Raw genomic sequence first — 20,027 nt, 5'->3', positions numbered from 1 at the left:
ATGGAGAACAAACTGAGGGTTAAGGGAGGGGTTGTGGGAGGGGGGATGGGCTAAATGGGTAAGGAGCACTAAGGAATCTACTCCTGAAATCATTGTTGCACTATACGCTAATTTGGATGTAAATTTACAAAAATAAAAAATTAAATTAAATTAAAAAAAACAACCAAAACCTGAAAGAAAAAAAAAATGAGAGAGAGAGAGAGAGAAGAAATCAGGGGAAAAAAAGAAATTAGGGAAACAAACAAACAAACAAAAATCAGGGAATTACCTAAGGAACTGATCAGAGAAAGGGCTTCAATCAAAATGTCTAAACATACTGATAATAAGCAACATATACAAAGTTACCTGCAGGAATAAAACTAAATGAGTATTAAAAGGGAGATTTCAATATATAATGGCTACAGGATCTGACAATGTAGATATGGTACAACCATAAAAAAACTGGGGAGGAATGACTAAAGCATATGCCAAAGAAATGATTTTTACTGTTTTGCTAATCAAACCTGATTATTTGGAGTTTGCTTATGTGTATTACAGGACAATCAAAATAGGTAATTATAAGACATTCTATCTCCCCTGTGTGTGACTAAAATACCAGGATTCTAAGCATGGAAGAAAGGAAATAACAAATGTAATATAAAAGAGTCTGAACAAAAACTTACCGTCTTGAACTTGCCTTGCAACTATCAATATGAACTCACAGTGTATTTTATTTTTACATGTGTACATATGCTTCTAGATAGATGTTTATATGTCTATGGATGTATTTTCCCAGCTCTGATGAGTAAAAAGACCTAAAAACAATGACCACTCCAGTGAATGACCATCCCTAGTGTCGGGATTATAGTCCTGAAATATCTCATTAAAAAACAAAACAAAACAGGGATTCCAGACAAAAGGGAAGTCTATCCTTATAAGATGATTCCAACTAGTAAATAAAACCAAAATGGTGGAATTAGAATATACCATTCTGCAACTGCCAACGAACGAATGGAACCAGACACTGAGGACCAACAGTCGCTAAAGGCAAAAAAACAGTGGAAGAAGCCTTCCGTGAAAGAACCCCACAACACTTGTAATCTTGCCAAAGGGATCAAACCTGAGTGTGATCAAGTCTCCCGACCCAGATGCAGGAAATAGTGGGCAAAGGTACAAACTTCACCTCACCAAGAGTGCACATCTTTTTTGTTATCAACACTGTGAGAAACTCTACAGATCAAACAGCCCAGCTCCTTCAACAATAACAAAAATATATATATACATTTTTTTTTTCAAATGGGGGAGGATGTTAACGGAATCTGTAGATTACAAGAGATTACAAGTTTTTTAAAAAATGAGCAAGACTAAACTATTGTTGGGTCAGCCTGCTCGCTTGGGCGATAAAACCATGAAGAGATCCAAGGAAGTGATTACAATAAAAGTCAGTATGGCATTTACTTTTGGAGAGACGAAGGAGAACGTGATTGGGGCTGGGTATGCAAAGGCACTTGTGGCGTGGCTGGCCAAATGCTATTTCTTGCCTGGAGTATGGTTATATGAGCGTTCCTGTTACAGTAAAGTCACTCAAGTGTGTGTTTGTTTTCTGTGGGTTTGGGTATTTATGTTTTATTTTACAATGCAAAGGTTTAAAAAAAAGCATTAAAGAAAATCAAGGTGTGTCAGCACAGAAAGAGCCAACTGATGGAAGAGATTCCAAGGTATAGAGGACAAAGGAGCCCTAGAACAAATCGGCTGGGAGCAGGTGTCTTAGGAAGGATTTCTGTTTCAATGAAACTTTCACGTTTAAAGTAAATGATTGCATCTATAATGGTCTGATTAAAACTTCCCTTATAACATTTCACAAGCAAATGGGGTGCTCAAAAATATGCCGAAGGCAATGTCAATTCAAAATTACCTGGGGGGGGGCGGGGCGGGGAGCTTTGGGTGGCTAAGTCAGTTAAGCATCAGACTCTTGACTTCGGCTCAGGTCATGGTCTCATGGTTCAGGGGTTCGAGCCCCACCTCAGGCTCTGTGCTGTCGTGCAGAGCCTGCTTGGGATTCTCTCTCCCTGCCTGTCTCCCCACCCCATGCTCTCACTCTCTCAAAATAAATAAATAAACTTTATAAAATGACCTCTTGGCAGCTCTTTCTGCCTAGGGGTCCTGTCCACACACTTTAATAAATACACCTTGTTGCAAAGAAAAAAAAAAACAAAACCCTCTTGGATGCCTACTGGAATAGCCAAAAGCTGTTGGATACCGACTGGGTTCTTACAGACGTGAGAGTCATCACTTGACTCAAAGTTGTAACATTCAGCATACATCTTCCAGTTCCCATAATTATTTACACCCCTTATTCTCTCCCTTACTCAGCGCCCCCAGGCAAGCTATTAGCAACAGTAGCTTCAGGCTGCAAATGAACAAAACTTTTCCCCCAAAACTTTAGCAATCCTAAAATCTAACTGAACTGTCACATGCAAGGTGTTGTTGGAGCTTTAGCAACATGAGGTCAGGAAATGAGTGAAGAAATACAGGCTCACGGGGTCTGCGCTGGTTCTGAGCTGTGGGGACGGGACACTGGAGTAGTGACCATGCTATGTTGCTGGCATCAGAGCCACCAGAGGGACAAGAAGCATACACAGTCCTACTACGGCCAACCCCTAGCTGCCTAGGTATTCCCCAGGGTGCAGACTCTGCACTGTGACTGTCTAGAAGCTGTCCCAGCTTTTAGGAAATCTGCCTCACGCAACACTCTATAAACCCGAGCGCAGATCTACCAACACTCAGACTGGCACTCTGCTGCACGAGCCAACGACAGAAGATACATTTCTCTGGGTTTATTTACGTCGTCCGTCATTTTCCCCATACAAAATAGGACATCCAACTTAACCTTCTCCACTTGAGAGGTGCCATTCCATGGGTTCTGAAGGTCCACACTCTTACTCTGAAATGTGAATTACATCTGAAATAATCACAGGACTTTTATCCATGAAGGAGACACTGGCTGGCCGGAGAGGTAACAGCCTTTGCAAGTTCCCAGAAAACGAGGGAGTTTGTAGCAGTTTTATGGAGAAGGACTGCCCTGCGGCAGCTCAGAGCACACCTAAGGGAGGCAGTTGAACTTCCAGGGTATGAATCCCAGCTCCGCCAGCCATCTAGGGGTTTGCTTAACCTCCCCAAACTCAATTCCTCACCTGTAAATGTGGATTAACACTAATACCATTGTCGGGGCGCCTGGGTGGCTCAGTCAGTTAAGTGTCCGACTTGGGCTCAGGTCATGATCTCAACACTTCGTGAGTTCAAGCCCCGAGTTGGGCTCTGTGCTAACAGCTCAGAGCCTGGAGCCTGCTTCGGATTCAGTGTCTCCCTCTCTCTCTGCCCCTCCCCTACTTGTGCTGTCTCTCTCTCTCACAAAAATAAATACCATCAAACAAAAATTTTAAAAAACAAACACTAATACCATTCTCACAGATCTATTATCAAAATGAAACGAAATAACACGTATGAGGCACTCAGCACAGTGGCTGATCCCGTGTAAGTACTCCATAAATGGTCATGATTACTGCTATTGTGGTCATGAGCATTTCCAGGAACACGAAGACCTCTCTATTTGATGGACATCTTCCAGGTTTGGATGTAGGGTGCCATCTCCAAAGTAAGTATGGCTATTTTTATAAACTCATGGCCCTTAGCATTAAAAAGTCACTGCCAGTAGTAATTAAGTATATGTGATTTTCAACACCTCTCACATCTTCTGTTTTTCTCCCAACTACTCATCATGGGTGTTTAGTTTCAATTCCAATAAAACCTGGTTTTATTATTATCAGGAATAGCGATGGCCTTAGTTACACAGCTTCTAGAGCGTGGGAACCTGGGGCCTCATCATGTCCTCTCCCTTCTTCCTATGGCCACAGCCAACCTCCCACCGGAGAGTTTTCTGTCAACAACTCCTACTCACTTTCACGGCTTCGTTTGTAGCCATTGACTCAGTTCTGCCCAGTGAGGCTTGAGGAGACTTCAAGAAAGATCTCACCCCCGGATGTAAAGAGATGGACACTACAGAACAGATTTATCACCACCCTCTCTGTGCCCCGTATCTCCCCTCCACACATACACACACACACACTTCCTGCCTTTGAATGAGGTTGGGGACAGCATGCAATGCCTGTTGCTAAGCATGCCATTTTCTGCCCATGAGGCAGCAACTCTGCATTAGAATAGGTAACATGCTAAGGATGGGAGAGGGAAGGACGAAAAGAACCTGGTTCCTGGTGATTTGAGCCATTGGTTAAACCTCGGATGGGACCAACCCCAGACTGCCCTCTGTTTATAAAGTTAATGACTTTACCGCTCAAACCTCTGTTAGTGGGGCATTTTCTTACATGCCACCTAAAGTGTCTTGATTGTTACAGCCTCCAAAAATCAACTGTTGAAGCCCTAACCCCAGTACCTCAAAACAGGACTATATTAGGTGATTTGGATCTTTAAAGACATGATTCAATTAAAATGAGGCCGTCAGGGTAAGCCCTAAGACAATATGACTGGTGTCCTTATAAGAGGGAAATTGGGGGCGCCTGGGTGGCTCAGTTGGTTAAGTGTCCAACTTTGGCTCAGGTCATGATCTTACGGTTTGTGAGTTCGAGCCCCGCATTGGGCTCTGTGCTGACAGCTCAGCACCGGGAGCCTCCTCCAGATTCTGTCTCCCTCTCTCTCTGCCCCTCCTCCTTGTGTTCTCCCTCTTTCTGTCTCTCAAAAATAAATAAATAAACATTTAAGGAGAAAACTGGACACACAGACATTAAAGGCACATGCACAAAAGAAGTTGACAGAATTTGTTGCCAGCAGATCTGAGCGACAAGAAATAATAAAGGAAGTTCTAAAGGCTGGAAGACAAAAAAACACCTGATGGAAATGCGGGTCTACACTAAAGAATGAAGAGCCCCAAACACAGTAAGTAAGTTGATAAACAGAAAAAAAACCACTTTTTTCCTCATGTTTTAATTTTTTCAAAAGGTAATTGTTTAAAGTGAAAAATAATAACCATGATTTCTGGATATGATACATAAACCCTGACACTATCATATTTGTAATATCCTTTACAAAAGTGGTTGTTCTAGATAGAACTGCTTCCCCCAAAACTCATAGCTTGGAGCCCCAACTCCCAACATAAGGGTATTTGGAAATATGACCTTTAAAGAGATAATCAAAGGGAAATGAGATCACAAGGGTGGGGACCGAATGTAACAGAACTGGCGTCCTTAATGAAGAGAGAGAGACATCAAGGACACAAGCACATGGAAAAAAAGAAAAAAAGGCTGGGCGAGAAAACAAGAGAAAGGTGGCGGCCTGCAAGCCACAGTAAAAGGCCTCAGGAGAAATCAACCTTGAGTTTGGTCTTCTGCCCTCCAGAACTGTGAGAAACACACATCTGCTGTTAAAGCCACTCAGTCTGGTTTTGTTATAGCAGTGCCAGCAAACTGATACAGCAATACAGCATACTATTTATTATCATGAATATACAAATGCCACGGGCAACCATAAAAGGGAACAGAACTGTTGAAGGTAAATTAGGGGTGTGCCTGGAGGGAACCCAGAGTCCACGTGGGTATCGGGAAGACCGGGCTGGTTAATCCGCTGCCCGCGCTCTCCGTCTCTGCAAGCCACCATCCGGCCTCGTCCGTCTACCCCTTTCCCCACATTGCAAGGCTCAAAGGCCCCCTGGCATGCTGCCTAGAGAGGAAGGGCTCAAGCGTGACTCAGATTGGTCCATTTCCATCCTTGTTGGTCTCTGGTCAAACGTCTAAACCTAGAGGGAAAGACAGTGGTTCTACTAAAATTACTAGTATGTATCATCAGTGGCAGACCTTTAATATTCTCCATGGCCCTTATTAGAATGATAAATTGAAAAGTGACCAGAATTCAGAAATAGGGGAGAAAGTCTCAAGTACCAGCCCAACTCAAAATGCAAAAAAGAAAAAGAAATCTAAAAAAGAAGCAGGAGGAGGAAGAGGTAGAGGGGGAAGGGCGGAAGGGGCGGGGGAGAGGAGGAAGAGAAAAAGGAGAAGAGGAGGCAGTTATAGCAAATGGCATCAAAGAGAGAAAACAGCCTGTTCTCCATTTTCCCTTTGCCCACCATTTTTGAACACAGAGGGCCACTCTGGGAACAGGACCTCATGACAGGGAGGAGGCCTAGGGTAGGCCTAACAGGCCACTTGGGCCTGGAGCTCCTCCCAGCATCTGCCACTCCTGAAAAAAGCACGTCCATCCTACATGAGTGATCAACAAAGCCCCAAGAGATGGCCTCCAGTCTGCCGGCACACTAGCCGATGATGTCAGCATAGCCACTGACTTGATATCTAGAGTTTTAACTAATGGACGCTGAGCACATTCCCCGATGTCTCTGCTTCATGGCTCTCAGTTCCTTTATCTCGTCATGGGACACCACTATTGGTTTTGGTTGTTATTTTTTGTTTCTGACCTCATCGTTGGGTCAACATTTCTCAACCCGGTGAAGGCCTACTAGAAAAACCACTTTGCTATTTCTCAGGATGGGTACACAGGTGTTCATTTTGTGCAAGTTCATTTTAATCTTCTTTAAACTTTAAAGCCATGCTGCGCTTTCAAGAGATTTGCTCTTTCCACTGCCAAAAGCACCCCTTGCTCCAAAACAAACAAACAAAAAACAACCCTACAGGTATCTGCTGCCTGACTAATCTTTACAGAACAAGACAAAACAACTGGTCTCCCAGGCTAGGGGGTTTGAGATTGTAATGCATCAGTCAAGAAATACAGATTTGGGGTGCCTAGGACTTCGTCCATCTTGGGCTCAGGTCATGATCTTGTGGTTCAAGTTTGAGCCCCACATCAGGCTCTCTGTGGTCAGTGCCTGCTTATGATCCTTTGTCCCCCTCTCTCTCTGCCATTCCTTTGCCCTTGGTATCTCTCTCTCTCTCTCTCTCTCTCTCTCAAAAATAAATATTAAAAATCAAAAACAACAACAAAGGGGCACTTGGGTAGCTCATTGGTTGGACGTCGAAGTTCGGCTCAGGTCATGGTCTCGTAGTTCATGGGTTCAAGCCTCATGTCAGGCTCTGGGTTGACAGCTCAGAACCTGGGGCCTGCTTTGGATTCTGTGTCTCCCTCTTTCTCTCTCTCTCTGCCTCTCCCCTGCTGGTGTTCAAAAATAAGTTAAAAATAATCATAAAAAAATACCGATTACCAGGCCCAGCCTTTGTGATCCTATAGTAGGTGGGGCCCAGGAATCTGCACCTTTTGTGTCCAGGGTCCCAGGTGATTCTGACTCGCAGTCAGCTTGGGAGCACACTACAAAAGTTCATTTCATTTGGTGTATCACCTTTGTGGCTGCACAGATAACCACCATCCCACTTAGGGCACTCAGGGCAGGGACCCCCTGCATCCTCCCTACTGACAGATGGTCTCTTACCCTGGCAAGTGATACCAGCCGTTCTCTGAGGCACTATTGACCGTTCCAGGCCAGAAAGGCAAAGGAGCAAAGTGGCTAAGAGGGGAGGTGTGAGCTCATTCACCTGTCCCAGGTACACTCTGTGGGTTCCTGGGGGCCTCTCCCTTCACGGAGGCAAAGGGATTCCTGTCACTAAACCCGACTGCTCTGCCCTGGGGTGGTGACAGTATTTAATCAAACACCAGCCATTTCTCAGAAAACGACCTCATCTTTTTAAAGAGAGGAGCAAGGAAAACTAAGGAATTACTTCCTGATCACTGAGTGGTTGCAACCAAGTGGGAGACTTGACTTCTTGAAGGTCTGATTCATCAAACTTGCTCTGAACTCTGCATTCTGTCGCCAACATTGCGTCTGCAGGTTTTCTCACAAGACTGGCATTTCTGCAGAATTCCTCAGTTGTATCTGCGTGTGTGGATGTGTGTGTGTGTGTGTGTGTGTGTGTGTGTGTGTGAGAGAGAGAGAGAGAAAGAGAAAGAGAGAGAGAGAGAGAGAGAGAGAGAGAGAGAGCCTGAACAGTCAGCTCCAGGGCTCGAGGTGGGGAAGGACGAATACAAATAGGTCTCCAAGAGCACACACCACAACCCCTGCCTCCTTCACTCTGGTGGACAGTCATATTGTAAGAAAACGCCTTTTTTTGTTTTTAAGTTTATTTATTTTGAGAGAGACAGAGACAGCTCGAGTGGGAGGGGGGTAGAGAGAGAGAGAGAGAGAGACAGAAGGGGACAGAGAATCCCAAGCAGGCTCTGCCCTGTCAGCACGGAGCCTGATGTGGGGCTCGATCTCAACAAACCATGAGATCGGCACCTGAGCCAAAACCGAGCGTCAGATGCTGAACCGACTGAGCTGCACAGGTGCACTTTTTTTTTTTTTTTAAATAATGACCAGGGGAGGAGAAGGTTGGCTCCTTTCAAACACATGTGAGTTTACTGCGTGCCCTGCGAGAGAGACAGAGAGAGAGTGAGAGAGAGAGCAGTGTGCCCAGCAGACCTTGCCCCAGTGGACAGCCCCGAAGATGTATCCCTGCCCTCTGAAAACCTCACAACTTCCCTCGAGGACATGCTAGCAAGAGTCCCTTTGCAACATCAAGGGCCGTTGAGAACTATCTTCCTGTCTGTCTTGGATAATCTGGTTTCATCCGTTACCTCTTTTAAACAAGGACTTCCAGGGGTGAAAGGCCAACCCAAGGCTCACTTCTGAACTGCAACAGGTTTTTAAATTTTCTTTTAATGTTTCTTTATTTTTGAGAGAGAGAACAAGAACGAGCAGGGGAGAGGCAGAGAGACAGGCAGACACAGAATCCAAAGCAGGCTCCAGGCTCCGAGCTGTCAGCACAGAGCCCGACGCGGGGCTGGAACTCATGACCCGAGCCGAAGCCGGACCCTCAACCGACTGAGCCCCCCAGGCACCCCTGCAACGTGATTTTTAAAGCTTCCCTCGTGCACGGGGAGGCTACCAGGATGTCATGGCTCTTCTCATGCTCAGACACATAAAACCCAGATGCCCTGCTCTGGCTCCTTTCTCTTTAGCCTGAGTGGGAGCAGCAAGATTTTGCTCTATAATCACATGACCTTGCAGCTGGGAATCATTGAAATAGTGCTATATTCACCCCATTCTCTGGGCTCCTCTGGCATCATTACAGGGAAAAAAAAAAAAAAGAAAGTTCAGGCTAAAAGCACATGTGGTACAAGTTATCACTCTCCCTCTCCACTCTGCTATAACCCAGTACAGACACCATCCTCTTGAAATGAGACCAATTTGGCCAAGCCAGAAAACCCCACTGCTTTCTGGGTGCCTTCTGCACACTGGACAACAGGAGAGGAACACTGTGCTTTTCAATCCACAAAACAAACCTATGATGTAAATACTATCCCCAGTTTTTAGGTGAAGAAACAGGCCCAGAGAGGTTAAGTGGATTGTCCAAAGTCACACAGCCAGTGTGGCTGAGACATGAACAGCTGATTCCTGCAGACTCATGTGAACCAACCACTTCGTGACTAAACTAAAAATCATCCTTTTTCCAATGTTTACGGAAACTACAACAAGTGGAATTTTGGATTTCATTCCATTCTCTGTTATTAAAGAAACAAACCTCAATTTGTTTATAAGTCAGCTTGGGGTGCTCAAGCAGAGGCCCATTCCTGTGACCTCTCACCCATTTTTCTATGGTGGGGAAGATGATTGCACCCCTGGCCCCCAGTCACCTTGAGAGAAATACCGTCCTGTCGGTCTAGAATCCCTCTCATACTACATAAAAAAGCACAACGGTAGGCAAACAAATTTGTCAAGGCCCTTCTAACCCTGCAGATGGTTCTGAACCTCTGCTACCTTGGTTCTGAACCCTAAGTACCTGCTTCTAGAAAAAAAGCAGCCTTCTAAAAAGGATGGGTGGGTATTAAGTGATTAGTGCACAGCCTATGACATTTTAAAACAAGTTTCTCAGGTAACTTCTCTGCCCGATGTAAAAGGCTAAGGAAACAAAGTCCTATGGAATCAGGCTTATCACAATTATAGTGCCGGTTTTTTGAAAAAGACATCAGAAGAAATGTGCTTATTTCAGTTTCTTTCTTTTTTTTTTTAATGTTTATTTTGAAAGAGAGCATGCGCAGGCATGAGCAGGGGAGGGGCAGAAAGAGAAAGGAAGGGAGAATCCCAAGCAGGCTCCAGGCTGTCAGCGCTGAGCCCTACTCGGGCCTCAAACTCACAAACCATGAGATCATGCCCTGAGCTGAAATCAAGAGTTAGATGCATAACCAACTGAACCACCCAGGCGTCCCTGGGTTTCTTATTACTGTGAAATTAAAACATTTTGAAAATGGTTCTTCTATCCTAAGGAAGTGCCTGTACTTTGTGAAACAGAAGAATTCTAAACCCACTTTTGCCACTGTCAAGAGATGTGGGGCAGTTGCCTGTTCCTACCAACATCTTCCTAAGTTTCCAACAACCCTAGAACCCTCTGTGTGAACATGAGAGGGTTGTGCATGACTGTGCACACAGTAGGAGCTCAATAAATCCCTGCTGTGTGAAAGAATGATGCTCCCCTCCTTCAAGTTGGCCTGAGGGGATGCACCTCCAGACTTGTACAACAGCAAAAGTTATGGTCTTAGACCCACTGGCCAGGTGGTCTCTAAAGGGCCTGGTGCCTCTCGTTTCTAGAATTATCTACTCTCCACTTGTAGCTCATTTCCTCCTCTTACACCAAACTGTGGAATGCCAACTGATGATGTCCACTGGATACTACTTGATCTCATTTACATTTTGCAACAAGGTTCACTGAATTTTTTTTTTTTTTTACCCTGAAAAATCATCCATGTTCAGCTGTTGGTAAACACCACTGATGGACAAAAGTCTAGAAACTGCAGTCGGCTCAGATTCCAGGGCCACAGTCATCAAAACCAGGGACAGGAGAGTGGAAAGTAAATTGTTACCCACAGGAAAACATACAGGTTCGGGTGTTCAAAGCTCCTTTCTAGTGTTTGTTGAGTTCTTACTGTGTGCATTTGGTATTAAACGCAGGATGTGGTCAGCGTGAGGAGGGGTGAGGTGATAAAAGTTAATCTACCACCACACCCAGTGCTTCCCTGAACTTCTGTATCAGAGCTCAGGCTCTGAGAATGCCACATGAGGGGACACTGGCCACTCTTTTATCCAGGTAGGCCCCTGTGCGTGGCCCCGTTGCCCAAAGCAGCGTTCCTGGTCCTGGGATGACACTAACGCTCCCTTTCCCCTCTGTGAGAAAACAGGTGGCCCTTACTTGTTATCACTGATCCTCCCCTGCCTTCTGAAGGTGACCCCACGTCCAATCCCTTCAACGTGTGCCAAGATGGAGGGGATGGGGAACAGACAATTCTGTGAGGTGTGGAAACAAAACTCCGTTCTGACTGAGCACCGATGAAATCTTTGAAATCTTCCAGGAGGAAATGTGTTTGTTCCAAGAGGCTGTCCCAAGCAGAAAAGGATTAGGTGGATCAATTAACTTTAAGACCTCTATAGCGCCCAGCCATGTGGCAATCTCCATTGCAAGGATCAGCTCTGTGAAGCTACCCGGAGCCACAAACCATCTAGAAACTCACTCCTCCCCCGACATGGCATTTCCTAATGAGTACTGTTTGGATGCAATCATTTCTCTCCACACATCCTTTCCTCCAATTTCAACAGAGCAAAGAGTTGCAGAGAACAGACCTCATAAAACAACTCTGTTTCTGGTCCTTGTGGTGTACACGTTCACCCTCGGTTTCCTCCATTCTGTTGGGAACCCACAACAGCCTGTGCTCACAACACATCACTACCAAGATGAAGACTCTATCTGGTAATCTAGTCAGAAACAGAAAATTAAGGGGCAACGAAGATGAGATTTTCCAGGTCACACCACCCATTTTCTCATTGAATTTAAACACACTAGACCAAAAGGCACATGAGATTAAAGGCCTCCCTTAAAGAAAAAAAAAATTTTAAGGGCCCATTCGTGCAGAATCACTATACTTTTCTTCTATTCAGTGATTTATTATCAGATAACCTAGATGAATATAATGGCTTAGGAGGCCTACATCTGTTCATGCAAAACAGTTAATACGAAACATCCAATATCTAAAGCTTTCACATTTTACAGGAGGGTAGGCAGAATTCACTGTCCCAAACAAGTTACTCAAATTACAGGTAAAAACTCAAAAGGTGGGCAAGGGACAGAAGAGGCAATTAATGGGTATGGGGGTGGGGGAAACAGCCATCCAAAAATCTACAGAAAAGCTAATTGTGTTACCAGCTAGAATATTAGCAATAACTTGCTGACTTAACTCCCCATGACAGATCTAATTAGAAGGTGGCAATAAATGTTTCCAGGTGTTTAATTAAGTGTGATAATTATTTCTTTCCTTTAAGACAGATGGAGTCATATGCTTACATTTCACAGCATAATGTTTCCTTAGTTAAAACGCTGTGGAAACACTTTTGTGTTAACACAGGATTGAAACCAGGATAAAAATATCTGCTGTGATAAGCAGCACTTAAAGTGATTTATCAACTCGTGCATTCATATGCCAAGAGACAATGGCAACTTAAAGGCTGCTCTGTTTCGGTGATTTCCTTTAGCCACCAAGTTTTCTGCCACCCTTACACCTCAATGAAAATTTTCTATTTGATATGTCTTCTCCATATCAGCATGTCTTAAATGAATTCTTATCAAGGAAGTGGGGAAATTTGATGGGGATCTCTACTTTCACGGCAAGAACATAGCAAGAATAAAGCGAGATACAGAATTCAGAGACTTAGAATTGGATGGAACCACAGCAACCAGGGAATCATTTTATGCTTGGATTCAAGTACAGATTAAAATTAAACTTTTAAATTAACTTTTTTTTTTTAAAGTAGGCTTCATGCCCAGTGAGAAGCCCAACATTAGGCTTGAACATAGGACTGTGAGATCAAGACCTGAGCTGAGATCAAGAGTCGAATACTCAATGGACTGTGCCACCCAGGCGCCCCTAACTTTTTTTTAACGCGGAAATGTACCCTACATTGAGGTAGTATTGACCCCACCCCCAATAAAATAATTTACAGAGGCATGGAATTATCAGTCTTAAGTAAATCAAGGATTTTGTTGCAAGAATGGTCTCTCCAAGATGTCCCCTTCCTTCCATGATCCCGCAGGTTACTGCCCTTTTTACCGAGTGCTGTGTTTTGGTTAATTAGCTGGCTTTAGCATTACTGTGTCACTGAATCAATAAACATCCTTCAGAAATGTCAAAGTTTGGTTGGTCAGCCTGGCTTGAACATGCTTATCAGCTTCCCTGGGTCCGAAGGCATTCATCAGATGTTCCTGCATCAGGTGCTTCGGGCTCGAGTGTCACACGAGCGGGCACAAGGACGGACACACACACACACACACACACACACACACACACACACACACCTTTCTTCTTCAAAGCAAATCTCCACCAAACGATCTCAAGGCAAAAACTCTAGTCTGCCCGTTTTACAATGCAGGGTAGGATTACAATCTCAGGCCAGCATCTCGGTCTGCAATCTGGGGCATCGTGATAACCCGGGCAGTCCTCTGGACAGGATGAGCTGTTAACAGGCAGGCATGATAACATAGCGGGGGCCGCGTCTACAGAAGGAAGGAAGGAAGGAATCGCGAGTGGGACTCAGGGCAAGAGGTGGAAGTTAAGGGGTCGGCCCAAATCGGTAAGGGCTGCTAGCTGGAGGTCTCAGATTAGTCGCTGCGACAGAGAAACTGGGTAAAACTCCGGGGAGTTTCCGGAGCTGTGGGCGCCTGCACACACACTTACACACACACTCGCTCACATGCACCCAATCACACCCACTCACTCCCGAAAGTCTAGGGGAGCGGAAAGCGCGCCCCCAGGAGCAGCCCGCAGCCCAGAGGCCGGGGGAGCCCCGCGAGGGTGTGGGAGAGACCGGCGCGCCCGGGAGGCACTTACTCGGAAGGGAGGGCGCGGTGGCGCCAGGACACAGAGGCGAACCTGGAAATCTGACGGCGCGGAGTTCCCTAGCGGCTCGAACGCTCGCGGGCTTCCGCGGACCGATCAGCGGAGCGCGGGCCTGAGCCGGCGGGAGAAAAGGAGCCAGGGGCCGGGGGCGGGGTGGGCCGGGCCGGGCGCGGGGAGGAGCTGAGCGGCCGGGGCGAGGGGAGAGGAGGGGGAAGGGGCGGGGCTACGGGCGGCTCTAGGAAGTCGGGGCGGGGCCAGGAGGAGGAGCTAGAAGGCCTGGGGCGGGGCCATAAGGAGCTAGGAGTCGGAGGCGGAGCTGAGAGGAGGAGCCAAGGGAGTGAGGGCAGAGCCCGCCGGGGAGGAGAGGCCATGGGCGGGGATGTGGGCGAGGCTAAACGATCGAAACTGAGCTGAGAGGCGGAGCCAGGAGGCTGCGGTCCGAACTCGCCAGGTAGGAGGAGCCGAGACAGGGTGTGGGAGGAGCTATAATGCCGCGGGCGGGGCCAGAAGGAGCTATAAGAGCGGGGGGGCGGTGGTAGGAGGAGGGGCTCGGAATCCCCGTGCTGAGCCGGCGGGAAGAGGAGAGGAGAAGTGGAGAAGGCGCGGGAGAGGTAGGGCAGTAGGGCTAGGTGAATGATCTAGGAGGCTCTGGGGCTGAGAGGAGGAACCGGGTATTCTGGATGGGGCGAACCCAACCTGACACCCCGGGTGGGGCGGCAGGTGCTCCCTAGAACGCGGAGGAGGGCCAGGCAACGGCCTGGGTGCTGAATCCGAACTGGAAGAAGAGACCTATACACTGGAGGGGGCAGGTGGCTTGAGGGATACGTTCGGGCCTCTGTTTCTTCAGTTGAAAAATGAGATACCAGCCTCACAGTTTGTTGAGACGGTTAGATGTGCTCATGCATGGTTACACCCTGCCTAGATGAAACAGATATGCATGACTGTTGGTGTCATTTGCCACTAGTATTGATGAGAAATATCCCTATATATAAGCACCTAAATCCCAAATCCCACAATCCCACCTGTCTTTTTTTTGGCTTTTCAGCCTATACTAGCCTCAAGTCTACCCGGTGATGTCTGACACACTCATTATTCCTGCTTTCCATTCACGGAGGTTGCAGTTAAAGGATAATTGGCTCCTAGGGAGTTAGTCTGGTCTCAATTACTTCCACAGACTTCACTAGGACTTCTGCCTTTGGGGCCAACGCCTAGCTCTCCCTCTGGGGATGGGGCAGAATCTGGGCCTTACTTCTGCTGAAGAGCCCTGACCCGGGGTAGCAGTGCATGAAGGTTCTGACCTTAATGGGAGCACGATGAATCCATCCATACCACAAACACCCATTAAACACCTCCTATAAGGTGGCTCTGTGGAGAGGGTTGGGAATATTAATATTAGCAAAACTTAGTATGTGCAGGTCACCGTTCTAATCCTCACAGATCCTATAGCTACCTTAATTTCACAAAGAGAAAGAGAAGGCATAATGAAGTGAAACAGCCTGCCCAATGTTACACATTTAGGAGTGGCACAATATGGCTGGGAGACACAAACGTAAACACTTTGTAAGTGAAATAGATCAGAAAATCACAACACATTTGTGTTTAATGCCCCAAATAGGAATATGCATAAGGTTCAAGGGTGTTTAGAAAAGTACACTATCCTGTGTTTATAGCTATGGGGAAGGGAGTGTCAGGAAAACCTTCCTGAAGGAGGTGATTGATGTCTGAGCTGGGTTTAGGAGAAGGAATATGAGTCAGGTGCAGAAATGGGCACAGGAAGCATTTTTCAAGTATTAAGAAGGGTTGGGAACAAGTGAAGTGTAGATTGGAATGAAAGTAAAATAACAAAAGAGGACAAAATCCAAATGTGTCTTGTTTGGTTGTTTTGTTTTGTTTCCTATGGGAGCTAAAGAGCATTAATTTGACCCTGGGTAAAGCATTTAAATCATGGGAGACATGTCATTCGTTGTTCTAGAAAGGTTAATCTGAAAACAGCATAGAGAATGCCAGCCAGGAAACTTGCTTATGAAGTTATTGAAATATGTCAGGTTGGGATCCTGTGGTCGGCAGAATAATGAATCTAGGAAACACGTCCACTCCCTAATCTCTGGAACACTTTGTGGATGTGATTAAGTTCAAAGACCACGAGATGGGGAGCTTATCCTGGATTATTTGAGTGGATCTAAAATAATTATGTGAGTTCCATAAAGTGAACTTTGAATGAGATTCAAAGTATGAGAGGAACTGGACCTGGTTTAGGAGCCCAGGAATGGGTGGCCTCTAAAGTTGGGATTGGACTTCAGCCAACAAAAAATGTGAACCTCAGTCCTACAACCACAAGGAAGTGAATGCTGTCATTAACCCAACTGAGCAGGGAAAGGGGATCCTCCCTTAGAGCCTACAAAAAGGAACTCAGCTCTTGAGGTGACACTTTAGTTTTATCCTGTTGAGACCAATACTGTATCTATAGTACTGTAAAATAATAAATTTTTGTTGTTTTAAAACCTTATATTGGTGGTAATTTGTTGTAACAGTAGTGGGAAATGAATACAGACACTGAAGGCCTAAAAAGGTGGTTGGAAAGAAGAAGGCCCATGCAGGCCCTGGAAATTAATGAGATGTTGGGGTTGAGGGCAGGAGAGTCATCTAGGTTGATTCACAGGGTTTCTGGTTTGGCAAGCTCAGTCTTTGGTGGTGCTGCCTAATAGAGGGAGGGACAAAGGCACTTACTTTCTAAACACTTTTTGAGTCGGCAGTGATGCAACTAAATTAGGATGAAGAATTTGTACACTCCCATCCTTCCCCACCTCCAAATAATTAGAAACGATCCCTGAATACCCATGAGCAGTGATATTCATCACCACCCACCGAGAATTCTAGTAATGTATCTGCCCTGTGTAAACTTGATGACTTAGGACAAAGCACAAAGTGTTTGATGAGGAGGAGACCATCTGCTTGACTGCTGTGAGTCAGCCAGGATGTCATGGTGGCTACAACCTGGACCCCAGTAATTGCTTCACTGTAATATGCCTTGTTCCCAACTGCACCCTAAAACAGCAATGCCCAGAGCCCCTTCTATATTTACCTATGTAAAGATTCTATCATCTATCTTCAGTATTCTATATTCCAACTATAGTCTCTCAGTCTTGACCTGGATTTTTGACTCTTCCTTTAACCTCACATAGACTTATATTTCTCCCAGTCGGCTTCCTTTCCTACCCGGCCTAACCCCAATAACCAGCACTTGAGTCACTCAGTGCTTGCGCCTCCTTTTCCTGTACCTCAATGCCCTCTCCTTGTACTCAACTGGCAAATCTTTCTAGCTCTCCACATGTTCCATAGGAACTCCTCAAGAAGAACCCAGAAAGGTAAAACTTGACTTTCTACAGACTCATGGCGTCTAATCTCAGCTAAATCTGCAGGGAGCCTGGATAGTCTCCTACATCATGGGTAGAATGAAAAGGGTTCAATCTTTACCCCTTTCCTTGAGACATCTTTCCCACCCCCACCCTTCCTGCTCTTGATATACCATCTTACTACTTCCTATTTCATACAAAATATATAGATCATCAAGAGGGAGTTTTCTCAACTTCCTGCTGGAGCTAGCAACAATACCGTCTGCATCCACTCATTTTGACTTTCTTTCCTCTCACCACCCTGAATCCGAGCAAACCCTCTCAACAGTTCTCTGCTGCCCTCCCCCTGTCCAGCTCTCCCTTTTAGCTGTATGGGCTACATTCAATTAACTATCCCTTCTCTTTTATCCTCAACCTCTCAAGTTCTATACTTCCCTTGCAAAACATAAAAATGCTAACATTTTTTAAATGATATGAAATTAAAAATTCTCCAAGGACTCTGCCACCTTCCCTCACTGCCACCCACTTCACTAGGGCCATCTAGACCTGACAGGCCACAGGTACTAGTGGTAGAAACCATGCAGAATGGCCACTGCCTCCGGGCTTACTTTAGGGGGCTGGGGAAGGGGCCTCTACCATCTCAGGCGACTTGCATTACTGTCTTCAGAGAACTACCAGTCTTCCCTTTAACTCTGGCAAACACTTAGGACTCCACCTTATTTCACAGTGTAATAATATGTAGAAATTAACAAAGTAATTCACTTTCCTATCTTACTTGAGCAAATAGACAGTTGAATCACTTCACTTTCAGACTAGCTCTTGTATATTTCCAATGTGGGATCATAAAAAAAAAGTATTACAATCTAGGAATCATCTAATCCCTAGTCCATTATTGAGTGCCTATAGTTTTAAATAATTGCAGCTCCATCTGGATTAATGTATCCTCCCAGACCAAAACTCCAACACCCTATAAATCCTATGGATTAGAGACAGCTAGGTAGCTGGAAATACTTCTGTGCATACCTGGTTTTGCTTCTGCCCAGCTGAAGGTAGGAACTAACTTTAGACAAATTTGTAAGTTTCCAAAAATTTTCTGATCCAGTTTCTCCTATACTCTTCTCTTGTTGGAAGCCCCAACTCTGCTTACTCATTGCCAGCCTCCTTTTTTCAGTGTAAGAAAATAACTACAAAGAACCATGAAATGTGCAGCAAAAATGTACGCACAGGGGCACCTGGGTGGCTCTGTTGGTTAAGGTCCGACTTCGGCTCAGGTCATGATCTCACGGTTCGTGAGTTTGAGCCCCGCCTCGGGCTCTGGGCTGACAGCTCAGAGCCTGGAACCTGCTTCAGATTCTGTGTCTCCCTCTCTCCCTGCCCCTCCCCCACTCACACTCTGTCACTCTGTCTCAAAAATAAACATTTAAAAAAGTTAAAAAATAAAATGTGTGCACAAATACTCAAAGGAGAGCAGAAGTGACTCACATTCTCGGGATGAATGGAGTTTTCACAAAAGAGCTTCCATCTAAGCAAGTCAAAAAGGATGAATGGGAGTTTTCCAGGCAGAGCAAAGAGCACTCCAGGAAGTGTGAAGAGGGGAGGAAGATATGGTCTAACATTTTCCAGCAGACCAAAAGCACTGAAGTGAGATGTGCACCTCAGACGCAGCCATGGGAATACCACCTATGTGTCCTTTGTGCTCTAACTATAATTTCATTTAAGTTTGTCAATGAATGTACCTGATTCAAAACATGGCTACGACTTCACCATCCCCCAAATCATTATCTGACTACCCACTGCTTCAACTCTTTCCAGTCCTATTTCTCTTTTCAAAGCATTATCTTAACATGTAATCTTGTCCTTAAGATAACAATATGAGTCAAGAGTATATATGTCTTTCCAAAAAAGAAGTCAAGGAGCAGATTGGGTAGGGTAGGAGAATTGTTCAATATCATGCAGACTAGAAACTCAGGATAGAATAAAAATTTGGGAATCAATGATCTTTCCTATTACTTCCATAGACCACAACCCCCACGCATAGCTAGTACAGATCACTAGTGATTATACCTTCATCACAGAGTATTTTTCACTATTCGGAATTACTTATCTCCTATAACATAGTAACTAAAACACAGATCTTCTGAACAAAGCTTGCTAGAACTATTGCCTGCATCAAAGGATAGCTTTAAAAAATTTTTTTGTTTTAATGTTTATTTCTGAGACACAGAGAGACAGAGCATGAGTGGGGGAGGAGCAGAAAGAGGGAGACACAGACTCCGAAGCAGGCTCCAGGCTCTGAGCTGTCAGCACAGAGCCTGACGTGGGGCTCGAACTCACAAACCGTGATCATGACCAGAGCCAAAATCGGTCGCTCAGCTGACTGAGCCACCCAGGCGCCCCTCAAAGGATGACTTTATCCACAATCTCGGTCAATTCAATAAACCACCCTCCCCATGAAAACAAGTTCTCTGCCTGTTCCAGGTGTCCAACTTTTGAGCCATTCTGTACAGAAATAAAACTGCTGCCCCTAGTTAGAACCCATATTTTTCTGTGACTGCACCACTGGACTCCTTGTCTATGTGGGTTCTTCCTCACCTCACCTCAATTATTTTCTCCTTTTTGAACATCTCGAACCTCACTTATGCCTATCCCAAATACTACAAAGGCTTGTTCTGTTTTGTCTTGTCTTTGGCCACACAATTCTCTGAAAAGATTCTTTCTACAAATATGGTCTAAAACTCCTGCTCTATTTATGGAGTTCTCTTGTGT

General features: G+C 45.4%; 1 protein-coding gene across 1 annotated transcript in view; it reads right to left on the bottom strand.

The window, feature by feature from the left end:
- TNFAIP8 (TNF alpha induced protein 8) overlaps positions 1-14,053 on the bottom strand; it is a 130,727-nt gene extending 116,674 nt beyond the window's left edge. The window contains exon 1 of the mRNA XM_015076701.3: positions 13,900-14,053. Within this exon, the coding sequence (XP_014932187.1) occupies position 13,900 (1 nt within the window). The 5' untranslated portion in view covers positions 13,901-14,053. The remainder of the gene's footprint in view (positions 1-13,899) is intronic.
- Between the last annotated feature and the right edge of the window lie 5,974 nt (positions 14,054-20,027).

This window comes from Acinonyx jubatus, chromosome A1 (genome assembly GCF_027475565.1).
Source record: "Acinonyx jubatus isolate Ajub_Pintada_27869175 chromosome A1, VMU_Ajub_asm_v1.0, whole genome shotgun sequence".
Classification (NCBI taxonomy): Eukaryota; Metazoa; Chordata; class Mammalia; order Carnivora; family Felidae; genus Acinonyx; species Acinonyx jubatus.
This window is presented reverse-complemented; position numbering and strand designations above follow the sequence as displayed.